The sequence below is a fragment of the Amia ocellicauda genome, chromosome 1, assembly GCF_036373705.1.
Source record: "Amia ocellicauda isolate fAmiCal2 chromosome 1, fAmiCal2.hap1, whole genome shotgun sequence".
Lineage (NCBI taxonomy): Eukaryota > Metazoa > Chordata > Actinopteri > Amiiformes > Amiidae > Amia > Amia ocellicauda.
In genome coordinates, this window is record NC_089850.1 from 15,865,248 (window position 1) to 15,884,410 (window position 19,163).

Sequence of the window (19,163 nt, forward strand, 5' to 3'; positions counted from 1 at the left end):
AACATGCAATTAGTAAACAGGCAGACCACTTAACAATGCAGGTAAACTGACAAGTCTTATCATTATATGTAACTAACAGGGGGTTTAAATACAGAACAGAGGGAAGCAGGGGGCAGGGATGTGTGGTGCTGGTCCAATGGGAGTAGAGTGTTGATGGTGCATGTGCACATGGTGCTTAGGAATGTTAATTTGGTGAATCCTCATTGTGCTGGGGAATGAGAGAGACAGGGTTAGAATTCAGGTGATGAGGACCTCTGTAGGCGAACTGGGGAAGTGTGGAGAGCTGATGTAACACCGACGCTTTCATTTATCAATATATTTTTATAAATGATGCTCTGTGTTCCTCGCATTAACTTTCTGTCAGGTATTTTGGCTTGTTTGTATATTAATACAAATATATCTGACCAATAGAGGTCAAATGCTCATACAAATAGAAAAGTTCAGGAGTGTCTGCTAGGCTACAGGGGTTTCTGTTGAATTAGCAATCAATAAACTCAAGCTCATCCAACCCCTACAGCCCTCTCCCAATGGAGCGCCGCCCAGTGAGAATCCCATTCATGCTGGCTATGGCAAGGCCCAGATTCCAACCAGTCCTGCCAGAACTATAGGGATTGCTCAGGTCTGGATGGGTAATCGTGTTAAGAAAGGATACACGATCTTGTTCATATGGGGATGGAACGTGGAGACCATCACTGTGCAAGCGCCGCACCCTCCCTCAGCACAGCCCAGCTTGGTTCCTGTCAGGCCCACTGAGGAACAGCTTGGTTAAGGAAGAGGAAAAGGCAGCCAGGTGGCCATAACAGCATGTGCCTTTGATCTGGTTGGAAAAGAAACCAAAACAGCCCGACCACCCGAGGCAGAGGTACTTTACAGGGCCGGGACCACCAAATAAAGCACCAAAATCAGAACGTGTATGTGCACTGGTGTACGTAGGTCTGATGAAAATGCATAATTGCCTGCATAATTAGAAAAGCATATTTTCTTCAGGTCCCTTTTATGCTCCCCAGAAGACCTGCACCACTGTGTCTCTAGGACCAGGGATAGAGACCGCTAACCTCGCTGACTCAGTCCCATAACATCTGCAAACATTTACACATGTGTTGGCAAACTCATGAGGAGAAAGTAATTTGTTTAGTGGGTTAACAAAGTAAATTATTAATTTGGATAAACCTCACTGAAGCAAGATATGATGATAAAACAGACCCCAGATTATGTTCAAACAAACTAAAAGTTAAATGACCTTGCTGAAAAGTGTAAACAATAACAGGCTGAACTTTCACTCTCTCTGTTAATGGGGGAGGGGGGGTGTTCACTGTAACTACATGTACAAAGTAACTACAACATCTATGGACACATATTGCGAAGATCAATATGAGCACCACAACTGTACACATTGAAATGTCTCATTATAGACTGAAAAATGAATTACAAAATTGGCAAAACGTATTTCAGTTAAAAAAAATACTATTGTTTTTTCATTGAGTTACATGCTCAGAAAATTAAACCATGATAGGGTTTATGTAGAGCACTTGGAAAGATCAGGCAGATAATGCTGAAATTATCACCAGTGCATTACCTGTGGTGTTAATTAAAATACTCTCTAATTATAATAATAACTTTAGTAAAGGTAAAAGTAATTAATAACACTATTTTGTTGGGTAGAATAGCAAAGGATGATAAAGGATCGACATCTTTTTTTTACATAATATGAATTGACAGTGCTTCAAAGAAAAGGCCATTTACTTTCTGCTAAAACAGAATGGGTCAATTGACAATTGCACTCCTCTAGGAATTTAAACACAGAGATTCATGTGAGTATAGAGGACAGTAGATCAAGGGTCATAATGACACTCCCTAGTGAATTTTGCTATTATTAAACTATTAAAGATCATTGATGAAGACGAACAGAAGAAACGCGTCAACATTGTTGTTGGCTGATCTTTTGAAATATGAAAGAGCAAGAATAAAAGTATGCAGATTTGGATTATTCCATGGGAGTTGCTGTTCCTTATCTTCTGTGGGTTTTCGCTGTTAGATATTCTTTTTATGTTACATTCCTGGGACAAGGCACCCCAGTTTGGAAACAACGTAACCAGACAACACATTTTTAGCGCCTGTATATTCCTGGCAGGAGGGAAGGGGGCTGTGTTACTGTGCAGGGCAGAGCGGAGGGAGGAAGGCATGCAATATAAAGGTAGGGAGGATGGGGGACAGGGTTAGACCTGTGAGAGAGTTTTTAGGGGGTTCTTTATTTTGGGGACTGAACTGCACTGTGTTTTTTAGCCTGTGCTTCAACGGTAATAAATCCAGTGGGCTCAGTTGGGCTTGTTTTGCTTCAACTCTGTCTTGCGCTGGTTGTTGCCTTTTTATATAAGCACTCCGTAGAAATTATACGAGCAACATGGGCAACTGTCTCTCCTCATTTGTAAACTTTATTTAATATCTATATTCATGGCCACTATACTTCAGTTTTATTGCACTTATTTTGAATGCCACCCCTGACACAAATTGATCACTGTCTCAGGCACATCTTTTCATAAAGTACCTGCCAATTCCAAACAGCTTTTCCCACAATTATTTAACTCCACAAATTATCAGCCATGGTGCTTTTTTGTGGGTTTTGGGGTTGAAGTACCAAATTACCTCCTTGAATATAACTTGTTATTATTATTATTATTATTATTATTATTATTATTATTATTATTATTATTATTTTACATAACAAGGATACATTTTCTTCTTAGATACGTCAAAAGGGTCATTTCTGGATCAGCATTTTTTTCAACAATCTGCAAAACAAAATGGGTGTATCAGTAACTTCTTTACGGTGGCCCTGAAATGCAAAACACAAATGCAAAAAGCAGAACGCAATTGCAAGAAGCAGAATGCAATTGCAAAAAGAAGAATGCAAAAGCAAAAGGAAGAATACATGCAAAAAGAAAAACACAAAACGAGAAACACAAAAACAAAGAAGGCGGGACACGTTTTCTATTGGTAGGACTGTAGATGACGCAATTCCTTAATTAAAAAAACTCTTTGTTTTTGTGTTTCTCGTTTTGTTTTTGTGTTTTTCTTTTTGCATTTGTGTTCTTCAATTGCAATTGAATTGGAACATTTTAACTGGTTTTATTTTGGGTTTTGAGAGATTTAAAATATTGAAATATGTCAGTGGAGGAATTGCAGTTTGAGCTACTAGTGTTAAAGGAGAGGTTATCTAGGGAAAAAACTGAAAAAGTCTTCCTTATGACTGAAAATGATTAAGGTTGGTTGGATTAACACAAGCACAGACCAGTAAAGTGGGGAGTCAATCTAGCTATGGCGAAAGAATTGTATATATTCCTAGAGAAAGGAAATGTAAAACCTTTAATGGACACTCTTCATCTTGTGGTTTGCCTTAATTTAAGTCAATTCAGTACAGCTGCTGAGTTGATGAAAGTTAATAGGTTGGAGGAAAGGTGATTTAGTCTAGGACTAGCAGGATTTCAGTTAAGTGAGTTGTGCCAGGTGGATCCAGTTAGAGCCAGTTAGGTGTGAACTGGTGGCAAATAGGGTACTTAAAGCTGCTGTTAAGACACAGCTGTGCTGTTTCTTGGTGACAACAAAAAGTCAAGCAGTTGACCAGGGGACAGAAACCAAGAGCCCAAAAAAATAAAACACTTGCAAAATTTAGAAGCATGTGGCCACTATAGTATCAGGTTTGCAGAATGATTGCCTTTCTGGATAAACTCATCCAAGGTTATTTAATTTGTGAATGTTGTCAGCATGTTGAAATCCTATAGATCAAGGTCCGTGATCTTGAGGTTCAGCTTGTTGATCTGCCCTATATTAATGATATGGAAGAATTAATCAATCAGCCCATGAGAGAGATGGTGTGCACGACAAAACCTAGGAGAGTTGAGACCATAGAGTAGGAAAGTGTTTGTACCTCAATGCCAGGAGTATAAGGAACAAGATGTTAGACCTAGAAGCCACAGTGCTGGCGTGTGACTATGAGGTTGTAGGAGTGACATAAACATGGCTTACAGAAAATGATAGGGATAAATACTAGTTGAAAGGATACACACAGTTTAGGAGAGACAGGCAAAATTGAGGAGGTGGTGGGGTAGCATTATATGTCAGAAATGACACTGAAGCAGAAGAACTCAGATTAAATCCCAGTAATGAAACAGAATCTTTATAGGTTAAACTTTTGAATAAAATAAGAGTGGTAGGAGTGTGTTACAGACCACCCAATTCAGATATTCAGAAAGATGTTGCATTATACAATGTAATCAGGACTGCATGTAGCAAGGATGTGGGTGTTATAATGGGGGATTTCAATTTCCCAAACATAGACTGGGACTACATAAGCAGAAATATAAATGGTTGAGATGGTAAATGACTGCTTTCTAACTCAATTTGTCATGGAACCAGAGAGTGTGCATGCATTGATTTGACATTTTCAATTGACCGAGAAGGACACTAGTTAGAGAACCAATGGCAAACTGTGATCACAATATGGTTAGCTTTGAATCATGCTTTCAAAAAACAAGGACCAAGTCTAAAACAATGGTCTACAATTTTAGAAAAGCAAACCTTGATGGTATGAGGCAGCACTTAGTAGAGTTAAACTGGAGCACACTGGATACAGATTCAGTTGAAAATGGATGGTTATATTTTAAGAATAGACTACTTGAGGCTCAGGAGAAATTTGTGCCAAAACATAGCAAATTGAGGACCAAAAAACATTGGCCAAATGATTTAATAGAAGTATGCAAAAAAATATCAAGAGAAAGAAAATGTTGTATAGCGCATACAGAAGGGATAGAGACAGAACAAAATACAAAGACTATGGATCAGGAAAGCAAAGAGTGAAATAAAAAGAAACATAGCTCTTGGAGCTAAAGCTAATGCAAAGAGATTTTTTCAATACTACAACAGTAAGAGGTCAATAAAGGAGGAAGTGAAACAGATAAAGGGCAAAAATTGAAGTATCTTGGAAAACAAACAAGATGTGGCAAATGTTCAAAACGAGTATTTCACAGAGGTTTTTACAAAAGAAAAAATGGATAACATGCAACAGGTTAACAACCAGTCCAGTCAGACCCTAAGAGAGATCAGGATAAATGAGGAGGAGGTACTAAAGGGACTAGCAGAATTAAAAACGAACAAATCACCTGGGCCAGATGGGATATTTACAACAAATGAAGGAAATCATTTATAGGCTGCTATCTCAAATATTCCAAATGACACTTAGAACAGGGGATGTGCCAACTGACTGGAAGACAGCAAATGTCAAACCAATCCACAAGAAAGGGGAAAAAACTGAGCCAGGAAATTACAGACCAATCAGTCTCTCCTGCATCACTTGCAAAATGTTGGAAAAAATGATTAGACAGAAAATAGAGGAGATAGTCTAGGAGATAGTCAACATGGGTTTAGATGAGGCAGATCATGTCTTACTAACCTATTAGAGTGCTTTGAACATGCAACTGCAGCTGCAGATCACGTGAAAGCATATGATATGATATACTTAGATTTTCAAAAAGGTTTTGATAAGGATCCACACCAAAGACTGATCCTCAAATTGGAAGCTGTAGGCATTCAGGGTAATGTAAGTAGATGGATTATGAACTGGTTGATGTATAGAAAACAGAGGGTGTCGATTAGAGGAGTCGCTTCTAACTGGAGTGAGGTTGTTAGTGGAGTTCCACAGGGATCAGTACTAGGGCCTTTGCTTTTTCTAATCTATATTAATGATCTGGACTCTGGGATAGTTAGCAAACTTGTCAAATTTGCAGATGATACTAAAATAGGTGGCTCAGCAGATACAATCTCAGCAGCACAGGCTATTCAAAGGGACTTGGATAATATTCAGTTGTGGGCTGACACATGGCAGATGAAATTCAATGTGGACAAGTGCAAGGTAATACATGCAGGTAACAAAAATGTCCATTATAATTACACTATGGGAGGAATAGAACAGATGAAGTAACGCATGAGAAAGACCTAGGAGTCTATGTGGACTCCTCACTTTCTCCATCCAAACAATGTGGGGAAGCAATAAAAAAGGCAAACAGACTGTTAGGGTATATTGTCAAAAGTGTAGAATTGAGAACAAGGGCAGTAATGTTCAGACTGTACAATGCACTAGTTAGAGCTCATCTGGATACTGTGTACAGTTCTGGGCTCCACACTTCAAGAAAGATATCGCTGCTCTAGAGGCAGTTCAGAGGAGAGCAACCAGACTTATTCCAGGTCTGAAGGGAATGTCCTACTGAGAGACTGAGGAACTGAACCTTTTCACCCTGGAACAGAGGAGACTACGTGGGGACTTGATTCAAGTCTTCAAAATCTTGAAAGGCATTGACAACATCAGACCAGAGGAGCTTTTCAGAAGGACACACGGACCCGGGGAAACAAATGGAAATTGGGCTTCAAGGCATTCAAGACAGAAAACAGGAGACACTTCTTCACACAGAGAGTTGTCAGAATCTGGAACAAACTTCCCAGCGATGTGGTTGAAGCCGACAATTTGGGAACATTTAAAAATATACTGCATAGGAGCCTTGGATCACTTAGTTATTAATGAACACCAAACAAGCATGATGGGTTGAATGGCCTCCTCTCATTTGTAAACTTTCTTATGTTCTTATGTAATACTGTATGTCTGTGTTTGAGTGGGTTGAAGAGGTAAAATGTACTTTTGGGTCCTGATGCATGTCCCTCGCTGAGGAGTCAGATTTTATTCATAAATATTTGGAAGGGGAAGCAAAGGAAGAAATTAAATATTGACCCTTGGCAGAGTGTAAAGATTCCAAGTGTATACTAGACATTTTGCAGGAGGTTTTTGGGGGCGAACAGTCTTTTGCTAGGCTGCAAAACCATTTCTCTGACCGCAAACAAAGGGAGTTGCATAAGAAGCCATTCAGTGGGCAGAGGAGGGAGATAAGGGGGAACTAGCATAAGGACTCGTGTAAATTCTTTTAACTCTGATGTTCAAGATGTTGCAGATTGTGAGGCAGTAGTTCTCTGCAATCATAAGGATACTGTGGTTTTAAAACCAAACACGCACAATTGAATGGAATTGTAGTGAAGGTTGCTGGGTTATGGTTACTGCACAGTCAATTTCCCAGAGCTATAAAGAACCGTCCCCCTCCCCATGCTTTTGACTCAAATGGTGCCCCCATTTGTTTTAGGTGTCAGAAGGCTGGACATATTGCCCGTTATTGTTGAAATCATGTGAATTCCCACAAGTCCAGGGCCCCACATTCATCTTTGGCTGTCAGTGTACCTAGTAGCTCTCAAGTTTCAACCCACTGTTGTGAGGAGCCAAACAACAGGTAGGGACCAGTCAGGTTCACCATTAACCATCCACCCGAGTCACTGGGAGATTTGTAGGACAATGCCCTGTGATTTCTGGATACTGTGTCAAGGGTAACCATGATAATAGAAATTTTCTTTAAAGATGCATTTTAACCAATGGGTGTATGATTACTTAGATATTGTGGTTGGCTTGTTCTTATGGCAGCCAGTGGATTAGATATACTGTATGTAGACTATTTGGAGTTAGATGTGGTTGCCATGGGAAAAACAATAAAGAGAAGAGGGTTTTAGTAGTCAAAGACTCTACAGATCTAACTGCTAAGGAGAGGAAATGGGTTGTCCCTGTACTGTTTGGGAAGAATGTAATTCAAGATTGCCATGATATATTAACACAGCAGCATGGTTCTGAGTATTTACAGATATCAACAGTACAACAATGTGAGATGGCATGGAAAAAAGCGACAAAATGGTAGTCAAGAACGGGAAATTGTCCAGTTTGCTAAGGTACTGGCATGGGCCCCAGTACAAATTGCAGCATGCACTAGTTCAGCAGGACATCACTTAAAGAGAACAGTTTTGGTAGAACATTTAACTGATGATGAAGGTAAGCTCTCTGCAGATATTCTGGTGGCTAGTAATTGAACAAAAGGGACATTTTTATACCTGTACTGAATGGGGACACTAGTGATGTTTGGTTAGGCCCTGAACTCGGTTAGCTTCCATACACACTGTGGAGGTTGTTTCTGGTATTTGTGAATCTCAGGTGATGTTTACTGAGGTAGGTGAAGATGGGAAATGTACAGTATTCATAGAACAGGGATCTGTTCAGAGTACAGAAAAGGGTGTGGTAGAGACATTGGAAAAACATAGTTTTCCTGGGTTGAGCTTAGACCAAGAAGATCAAGTCAAGGCACTATTGATATAACATCAAAGTGTGTTTGCAGCAACAGACAGTGACTTGGGTTAAACAGAGTTCATTGAACATGAAATACCAGTTCTAGATGATGCCCCTGTATGCCAGAGGTTCTGTAGATTGACCCCAAGTCAGTACACACAAGTAAAATCTCACATCCACCAGCTGTTAGAAGGTAATTAGGGAGAGTTGTAGTCCCTATTCCTCCCCAATTGTTATTGTGAGGAAAAAGGATGGTTCTATGCGAATGTATGTGGACTACAGGCAATAAAACTTTAAAACTAGAGAGGATGCCTACCCATTACCTTGGATTGAAGAGTCATTGGATGCCCTGGGTGGGGCATGTTGGTTTTCTACATTGGATTTAGCAAGTGGCTATAATTGGGTTGCTGAAAAGGATAGACCCAAGACTGCCTTTTGTACACCATTTGGATTATTTGAATTTAATCAAATGCCTTTGGATTGTGCAATGCACCAGGAAATATTTTTTGTAAATGAGAGTTTTTAGTCCTCCTTACTGTATCTAGATTATGTGGTGATCTTTTCTTCCACAATGATGGGACTGTGTTCTTCACTGCTTGAAGACTTATGGCTTGAAAGTTAAACCAAATACATGCGGTTTCTTTCAACAGGAAGTCAAATATTTGGGATGTGTCATTTCTAACCAAGGCATTGCTACAGACTCTGAAAAAATAAAAGCAGTAGCTGCTTGGTGGAGGCCGACTAATTCAACATAGCTGAAGTCCTTTCTTGGATTTACCAGTTATTTATCAAGTTGACTTACAACCTGAAGTACAACCTGGCCAAGCTTGATTTATTCTACACCTATTTAGTATGAAAATATGGCACTCCACGTCACCATGGATAATTCAATGTAATAATGATTATATTAATATTCTTTATTTCAGGTATCCAAGTCACAGAATATATTGAGATATCCTGGGCAGTGTCATTACTAAATATCAATTTATAAGCGATGGAATCCACTCTGGTTATGTAAGTGTTGCATTCTACAATCTCCTTAAATCCAAATGCTATGTTTCACTTAAGTGCTTTTATTCCACAACACCCCCTTTTTCTAAGGAAACTTTGCTAGCATGCCTCAGAAATAAATGTAAAAGGAGAGAAAGCCATTACTACACCTCAACACCATCAACAAAATTAAGGCAAAATATGGCATCAAAGGTCTCAGATTCTGAAATATCAAGGACATCACAACAGCAAGTCTTATTATTGATTAGAGCATTTATATTTTAGATGGTAATTTTAAATTGTTGTAAAATTACAACCTAGGTTCTGACCAAAATTTACAGCAGATGTGCGCAATTCTAGTTCATGTGTGATTTTATATAAATAATTAGGTGTTTTTGTTGGAATAGTTTAAGCATTGTCTATGCTTTTATAGTAATTTTCTTTTGTTTACATTACATATGTTATTTCCTACAGACTTGTGTTGGAGTTGGAGGACTTTTGTGAGGATGTCCATACCATCAATGAACACATTAAAGCAATGCAACTAGAGATGGAGAAATGTAGGCCAAATGTGGAATCTGTAAAAGACAGGTTCTATTGAAAGAACCCCTAACCCTGGCTATACAGAGCCATTTCCTATAAGAATAGGGTTGACATTAAGGTTATGTTTGTTTTAAATTATTATTATTATTATTATTATTATTATTATTATTATTATATCTTTGAGCACGTGTTATCTTTATATAATTTATATAGTATATAATGATATTAAAAACACATGGACAGAGGTTTTTTTGATGCAAAATGCAACCAGGTTTATTTTGTGCAGAAAACAACCCAAGGTTCTGTAGGCTGAACCTGTACCACTTAGAAAAATAATTAAACCTGCCCTAAGAGTATCACTACACTACAGCACTCACACAGTAACCAAACAGGTAAGACTGCCTCATCTGCCCCCTCTCTGTTGCTTTAATCTCCAGCATAGGTTCGTCATATCCACTGGGAATGCCTGGTGTACCCCTGCATCTGTGCTCCATCTATACACATTATACACAGCGCACAAATTCACACAGAGATGACTCGACCACTAATGGATCTGTGCCACCCCACATATACCTTGCACTCTACTGGGAAAGATGCTACTCCTCTCGCATATATACCAAAAACTGACACAAACTTCAAATGTAAGGGCAGATCAACTGTATCGTCTGAGAAAGAGAAAAGACGAGACGATTTACCTGCTGTACCAGAAAACAAGTTGCTCTGTTTTCACAATAAATATTTACAAATATTTACAAAGCGCAGTAAACTACAGCTAGTATGTATGTGTACACGGTACAAAATACTAAAGATACATGCTAGTACAAATGAGCTACAAAATGGATTATGTATACCTGGTGTAATATCATTTTTATTCGTAATCTGCTTTTCTTTCTATTTATATAAGGCTATTCAAGATTGTAACCTGTATAATGTACAAAACTAAAAACAACGTAATGTGATCTATATTAATGCAACTCAGAATACCTGTTTTAACATCACTAGATTACTTTGTATTTTTATATATTTTTACCTATATGATAAAATGGCTTAATTTGTGAAAATAAATGTTTTTTGTTTTTTTTTATCAGGTGGGCGTCTATTTAAATTGTTGTCTGTGCGGTATGAAGGCGTTATCCGCATTTTATTGGTTTCTTTGAATTTGCAATAGAAGTAATTTCACACCATTGCATACTTAAAGTTACCACATCAGGCTACTTACCATAAAGATTTACATTGCAATTATATTAATATTTGTATTTTACTGTTTCCCAAAGTAGGAGCCAAGATGTTACGTGACATTTTTTTTTCTCAGAAAATGTATCAAATTGCTGTTTCTCATATTTAATTTGTTTACATACCTTTGTCCCATTTACAAAAAATAAGAGTTCGTCGCAATCAACATCTGGAGCCATTGCTCTTCTGAGTAGGAAGACCTTCCACTGCACAAGGTATCTCCTAAACTGAGCTTGTCTGTGTTTACCCTGGTTTAAAATGTCACTGCTTGCCTTCCCGTCGCAGCTCTGTCATTAATCTGATTTGACTATCATTATTACACAATAGTGAACTGGAGGTTTTCCAGTTAGACTGGTTTCACTTTTAATCCAGTTTGTTTCACAGTTTTTGTGACCTATGCTCAGTGTTTTCTAGCCATTCGTTAATATTAACTTACATACAATCAGAAACTAACCTGCCTATTATACAACCGCTACACTATCACATGCTATGCATACTATTCCTAGCCTACTGCTTGTGCTCTCATATAAACGATCAATGCTTCTAACCTGCATACTACCATAAAACAAGAAAATCAACCATATATTATACAAGAAGTCCTGTACACATACATACTAGCTATCTTCAGAACTGTCAGCATTGCAAATGTACAGCCATTCAAACTCTCTGCCTCCACTAAAGGTTACATAGTAACCAGCATGGTTTGTATCAACATTAAACTGCAATAAATTAAAGTGAATGATGGCAAATGCCTTTATTTTATAATACAATGTGAAAGATTATTTCTCTTAGTTGTTTTTAATCACTAACTCCTCCCACACTTTTTGCGACGCCAAAATAAACTGTACAGTAATTCAACATCATACAGGTTGCTTTTTTTTTTTTTTTTTTTTATACTGCCCAAACAGTGCAGTACTTTAAAGTACAGTCTACAATAGATTGCAATATACATATTTACTTATTTACTATTAAATGCATTATTTAATTAGGCTTAGTTCTGTTGAGCATGTATAAGAGCATGCTTTTTAAATAACTGTGTGTATTGGATAATACAAATTTTAGAAATACTCTGTCAAGCTTCCCGCATTCGTACCTCACCATGGAGACAGAAAACCGAAGCATTGAAAAAGTGTGATTGTAGTTCTGCTCTTCTGCAATATATTTCTACAAGATCAAGAATGGGTTCTGAAAACACTGAGGGCTACAGGACGAGGACAGTGAAGGAACACGCAACAGTGGATACAGGATAAGAGCAAAGGATACTTTTGGGGATGAAGATTTGCAGATCAAAACACGGATGGACGGGCCTCGTCGTTTTGAATATCGGGCTGCGGCTACGCAGCCCCATACGCAACAAACTGCGATGCACTGTGTGTTCTGACACCTTTCTATCAGAACCAGCATTATCTTTTTCAGCAATTTGAGCTACAGTAGCTCGTCTGTTGGATCGGACCACACCGGCCAGCCTTCGCTCCCCACGTGCATCAAATGAGTCTTGGCCACCCATGACCCTGTCGCCGGTTCACCGCTTTTCCTTCCTTGGACCACTTTTGATAGGTACTGACCACTGCAGACCGGGAACACCCCACAAGAGCTGCAGTTTTGGTGCTCTGATGCTCTGATCCAATTGTCTTGCCATCACAATTTGGCCCTTGTCAAAGTCGCTCAGATCCTTACACTTGCCCATTTTTCCTGCTTCTAACACATCAACTTTGAGGACAAAATGTTCACTTGCTGCCTAATATATCCCACCCACTGACAGGTGCCATGATAACGAGATTATCAGTGTTATTCACTTCACCTGTCAGTGGTCATAATGTTATGGCTGATCGGTGTAATACCATATAATGCATTACTGTAGTACAGCACATTATTACCATACAGTACAGTGTTTTAAGGGAAATGAACAAGTGGATAAAAAATAACCAGAATAGTACCTGAAGATATTATGTCTGCATGTTGTAGAATTATTTACTTCCACAAATGCAGCTAATCAGAAAGAGTCTGGAGTCAGGAATCGACAGGTTTTTATTATGAAGGCCTTCAGAGAGCCAGGACACACACTGGTATGTCTCCCTAATTCTGAATTCAGACCATCATTTGACATACATACGGAGATATAGTGAAGTTATCTCATCTGTTTTGGAGTAAATGAGTGATACAGTTGGTTTGTATTGTGGGATTATACTCTGTAAAGTCTGTGAAACATACAGTGACCCGGTCACAGGAGTCTGGTTAAGATTCCACTCACAGCAGACCCTGTGAGTCCTTACTAAGGACAGGGATTTGAAGTGTAACGCACCACTAAACTTATTTCTGTACATGTTTTAAGTATTTAAGTGTTTTAAGTATTATTATTAGTAGTAGTAGTAGTAGTATTGATTATTCAATAGAAATAACCCCAAAAGAATTGTTATACAATTGTTTTGCCCTTCCCCACCTCCCGCTCCTGCTTTGTTACTGTCAGCATTTCTCCAGATGGAGATGGCAGAAAACCACCACATCCACAACCAAGTCAGAGAGGATGACCCAATTTCCTTTCCTCTCTGCGTAGCCAGCTGGAGCTATTGAGTGCAGTGATTGTGTAAATAGTTCTCAATAGCCCTGTTTCTGTTTAAAGGACCCAACATGAATAAAGACTGAAACAAGGCCTAATTTACTTTATTTTTGTATTCTTTTACTATATCAAGTAAAAACATCCTAAAATAAAATATAAAAGTAATATATATAAGTGTAAGTACAGAATATGCATTTTTTAAATTAAATATTGTAACAAATTTGGGGTTCCCTTGTATAGCAGCGAATAAGGGACAGGATGCAGGGCTCAACAAACAGGATCGTTATTTCACACAGTGCAAAGATTTCTGCGTCGGTGGAGATCTGTATCTGGGCCGCACACAGCAGAGGCTGTCTTGTTTACACTTTCAACAAGATGGCCGCACTTCTACTCTGTCTTCTGGCGTCACTTCGATGACATCATTGCACTGCTCTTGGTCACCGACGTTCTCTTTCTCCGCAGGTCTCGTCAGCCCAGCAGAGGCCTCTTCTGGTGGAGTCTCGCAATCACAGCCTGGTTGTTGCGGTTGCCCCTGACCCTGTTCTCCCGGCTGAGTTTCCTCTGTGTTGGCGGAGAGTTGTAGCTGGGCTGCACACTCTGGCTCTTTGTAACCTCCCTCTCGCTGGACCTCCTGGCTTTTGCCGTCTCGCTGTTCGCTGTCATGTTGGGTCCTGCCTCAAAACATGTCCTCTACACACTCTATTACAGTTCCATACATCACTGCTTGTCCACACAAAGACTGCTCCACCACCTCCCCTGCATCTTCATCCAAACATTCCCTAAGCCCCATCAGCTTCATCTTGTTGCTACAGCCACATAATTGTGTGATGTGCTCATATTCCCTCTTAAGCTCCCCAATCCAATCCAACTTGTCCACCTCCCACGGCTACTCGGGGGCTCGTCCCTGGCACTCTGCAGTCCCTGGAGCTCACCCACCAGCTCGTCACCACTGCTCCGCGGTCCCTGGGGCTCAGTCTCCGGCTGGGGTTCGTCGCTGGTGCCCATCTCGTTCTGCACTCACCGTGGGGAAAGCCAATAGTGCGGCTCTCCAGAGCTCCCAAAAGAACTGTGTCGGATTGTCCGGTCTTGTGGTAGAGCCTGCTGAACCTCAGCCTGTGATGCTGCAATTAGTCTTTAGGGATCCCCCATGAATCGGGCCCCCGCTGTTCCCATCTCTTCGCTGCGCATGGCGAATCCCTTTAGTTTTTTTTTCGGATGGATGGCAGTGGCGAAGGTCCCACCTTGCTCTTCTGACACCAGTGTAATGAATTCGGGGTTCCCTCGTTTATCATTGAATAAAGGGGAGGATGCAGGGCTCAACAAACAGAAACTTCTGGTCTCCAATTGCAACAACGAGCCGATTAACAACGGTTAATATGTGTTACATGTTACAAAATGTAGAAAATATACATACGGTTAATCTACTATAGCTCATATATGCCCTAATTAAAGACTATTCAAATTGTCTATTTTTGAATGGGGCTCTTGAAATTGGCACAAGTTGGCAACAACCAGTGGCGATTCTACAGTCTGTAGGGTCCCTAGGCAGAATATTTCTGGGGTGTGTGTGTTGGGGGGGGATGCTGATGGTGTTTTCTCAGGTGAGAGTGGGGGGGGCGACAACACAACTGAAGAGCCTCCTTCCCTTCAAAGTGGGGACGAGTAGGTCAGTATGTGAACACAGTACTGAGATTGAACTCAGTAAGACATTGATCACAGTTTAGCCAAAGGAAGCTTGATAAACTTAATTTATTTTGTAAAACTACTTCAATAGGGTTATCATACGTCCGGTTTCCCTGGTCCTTAAATCTCCCTCCAGACGGATTTTTTTAATATCTGAAAATGTCCTGGATTTGCCTAGCTCATCATTTGCCTACAGTTCACTGGTGGAGCCAGACGGGTGTCTGGCATGGCACTGGACACCCCTGACATCTGATTGGCCACTGCAGGTGCCACCTCAAAATTTCATTTTCTACTGGCAATTTGATGCTGATTGACATCTCATTTCACCTCTTTTTGAAAGAAGCATTTATTTTGACGTTCGGTGGCGCATTTTTAAAATCGAGGAAGAGAGAATATTAACGTTGGTTGCGAGATACAGAAGAATAAGAAGAAGAACATACAGAAGAAGAAGAGAGAATATTTCCACAGCTCCACAACCTTTTTCGCGATTGGCGAAAACATCATATTTGAATTGAAAAAGTTTTAAGGTTTAGCATCGGGTTTAGGTTTCCTGAACAACTTTTACGAAAGTTGGGTCGCTAGACAGTTAATCAGAAAAGAGAGATCGGTTCCCAATTTAGCCTAACATTATGTTCACATCTGTGCTGGTAATACACGCATAGAGTGCAGTGTCATAAGTTACAGTATACAAATGTTTAGCTAATGTGGGGGTAACTAGGCTACAGCTGTCAGTGTTCAGCAAGTTAATATTTAGCAATTTGAAATCCATTAACTCCATTAACTAGATTTTCGTACTTGAACTCAAAATGAACAATTGTTATTATCAATCTGTTAACGTTACTCAAAAGATTACCACAATTTGCAGATAGCCTGTTTGCTATTGTAAAGGTGTATGAAATTATAGCTAGCTAAGTTACTTACTGCAGAGGCTAGCCATGATCTAACTAGAAACTTAGGCTGGTAGTTGATTTTTAGGGTTAAGGTTACACACACATCTTCTGTAATGGTCTATGGACCCCCTGAAGTAGTCTTGGCCACCCCCTGGCCACCCCATGTATAAAACTCTAGTTCCGCCACTGCTACAGTTCCTGTTGTAGCAACGTAAACTCCTGTTACAGATAATTACTCTTTCAGATCTAGAGTGTGATTACATTAACTCAAGAGCTTACTTTTCCAAATTAAACAAAGTGTTTGGGTTATGTTGTATAAATCTTTAAAAATTAGGTGTCTTCAAATGTCTTGGTTTTGTTATTTCAAAGCCCAATGCATCCTCAGCACCCAAGTTAATTGTTATAATAGTTATTTGTTTAAAGCAGTGGTCCGCAAAGTCGTGCCCATGGCCATTTTTGTGCCCGAGAGAGGTGTCTGCTGTGCCGCGATGCTTATTCTACATTTAAAATAAACTACGTTTATATTGGGGGGGAATAAAGCACCAAAAGATTTTAATTCTCCAAAAATATATTTTTTTAATTCCAATAATGCACTGCAAAAACTAAACAAAAAAATAGTTGTCAGGCACTCTCATTACATTATTTGTCATTTAGCAGACGCTCTTATCCAGGGCAACTTACATTTGTACCCATTTATACAGCTGGGCATTTTACTGGAGCAATCTAAGTGAAGTACCTTGCTCAAGGGTACAACAGAAATGCCCCACTGGGGATTTGAACCCACAACCTTCCAGTTATGTGTCCACTACACGTACAAATTGTGCAGTGTAGTGGGAGATCAGAGCAGATAGAGTTTCAGACTTATGGGTCTGTGGAATAATGTGTCCTGACTCCTGTACACACACACAACTTTAGGAACTCCTACAGTTTCTTAAAAGCTACTGTTATAACTTTCGCTTTATTCATTTTACTTTGTCATGCTGCAAATATTTGGGTGATCCATACACTATCAAATGTCAGAAGAAATGTACAGAAAAACTTGCGCTTGAATCTTGAGTTCTTCTGTTACCAGGACTGTTGACACAGAAATAGCATTGCTGCATTTCACAACTCATACACACCCCTATGTTACCAGTTTTACAATTTATATTTTAAATTGTATTGTTTTGTATCATCTTTCTTTTTTATTGCTGTAACTTCACAGTGGGTTGTTCCAGAATTGGTAGGTCAGGGAATAGCCACAACTCTGATGCTGGTTTCATTGCACTGGTTTGTCTTCCTTCTCAATCTGCCTGTTGCAGCGTGGAACATGTACAGGTAAGTTTGCGGAGTAAGGTAAGTTTGGTAATCAGGAGGGGGTTTGATTCAGGTATTGAGCTTCCTGAATGGGGTGCAAAAATCCCATATTAAGGAGTACTTCACACTAAAATATGACAAATGGAAATTAAGATGGGTGTGTGATAAAGATTGAAATTAGGAAGCACATCTTAACACACGATTGTTTTACATAAAGATGTGGGGGTGTGCAACAAAATACCCAGTCGTGTATTTGACGCTGGCACCCTGGGTTCCTCCTGTTGATCACCTACTTGATCACCAACAAGCCAAAAGGGTTACATCCATTGTTGGCTTTTCTTATGTTCAATCTGAGCTTATTTAAGACTTATTTAAGTCTCCAATGCTTATTTAAGTATTGTATTTATTTCATTTTTAGTAAATCTATAGTAACAATCAATACATACGAGTAAATGGTAAAGCAGTAGCCTACACATGAATTCATTTACAACCCCAATTCCGAAAAAGTTGGGACAGTATGGAAAATGCAAAAAAACAAACAAAAAGAGTAATTTGAACACACATTATTAACACATTATTTGATGTTTTACTTTGTGAATTTAATTTATTTTTGAAAATATATACTCATTTAAAATCTGATGACCTCAACACACACCAAAAAAGTTGGGACAGTTGCCTTATTTTGCCCTTCATAATGCGCCACACAATCTCAACCGGAGACGGGTCAGGACTGCAGGCAGGCCATGCTAGCACCCGCACTCTCTGCTTACGCAACCATGTGCTTGTAATCCGGGCAGAATGTGGTTTGGCGTTGTCCTGCTGGAAAATGCAGGGAGGATCCTGGAAAAGACATATGGCAGCATATGTTGTGCCAAAATGTGTACATATCTTTCTGCATTAATGATGCCCTCACAGATGTGCAAGTTATCCATGCCATGGGCACTGACACACCCCCATACCATGACAGACGCTGGCTTTTGGACCTGACGCTGATAACAGCTTGGATGGTCCTTTTCCTCTTTGGCCCGGAGAAGACGACGGCTGTTTTGTCCAAAAACTTTTTGAAATGTTGACTCTTCGGACCACAAAACACGAATCCACTGCGCTACTGTCCATCTCAGATGAGACCGAGCACAGAGAAGTCGGCGGCGCTTCTGAACAGTGTTGACGTATGGCTTCTGCTTTGCATAGTACAGCCTTAACTTGCATCTGTGGATGCAGTGGCGAATGGTGTTGACTGACAAAGGTTTTCCAAAGTATTCCCGAGCCCATGTCCATATCCATTACAGACTCATGACGGTTTTTAAGACAGTGACGTCTGATGGATCGGAGATCACGCGCATTCAGAAGTGGTTTTCGGCCTTGGCCTTAATGCACCGAGATTTGACCAGATTCCTTGAATCTTTTAATTATATTGTGCACTGTAGAAGGTGAAATGCCCAAAATCCTGATTTGTCTTTGGGGAATGTTGGATTATTCACTGACGCATCTGTTGGCAGATTGGCGAGCCTCGACCCAACCTTGCTCTTGAAGGACTAGGACTTTTTTGGAGGCTCCTTATATACTATGATTTCACGATTGCCTCACCTGTTTCACATCACCTTCTTATTTCAACTTGTCACATCGCTATTAGTCCTAAATTGCCTCTGTCCCAAATTTTTTGGAACGTGTTGCATGCATCAATTTCAAAATAAACATTTACCTTAAAAAAACTATGCAGTTGATTAGGTAAAACATCAAATACCTTCTCTTGATACATTTTCTGTTTAAA

General features: G+C 39.7%; 1 protein-coding gene across 1 annotated transcript in view; it reads right to left on the reverse strand.

The window, feature by feature from the left end:
* The window catches only part of LOC136717300 (xanthine dehydrogenase/oxidase), a 60,588-nt gene extending 49,330 nt beyond the window's left edge, over positions 1 to 11,258 (reverse strand). The window contains exons 1-3 of the mRNA XM_066694909.1: positions 11,092 to 11,258; positions 2,732 to 2,789; positions 653 to 749 (exon numbers count right to left, since the gene is read on the reverse strand). Of these exons, the coding sequence (XP_066551006.1) occupies positions 653 to 749; positions 2,732 to 2,789; positions 11,092 to 11,145 (209 nt within the window). The 5' untranslated portion in view covers positions 11,146 to 11,258. The remainder of the gene's footprint in view (positions 1 to 652; positions 750 to 2,731; positions 2,790 to 11,091) is intronic.
* Between the last annotated feature and the right edge of the window lie 7,905 nt (positions 11,259 to 19,163).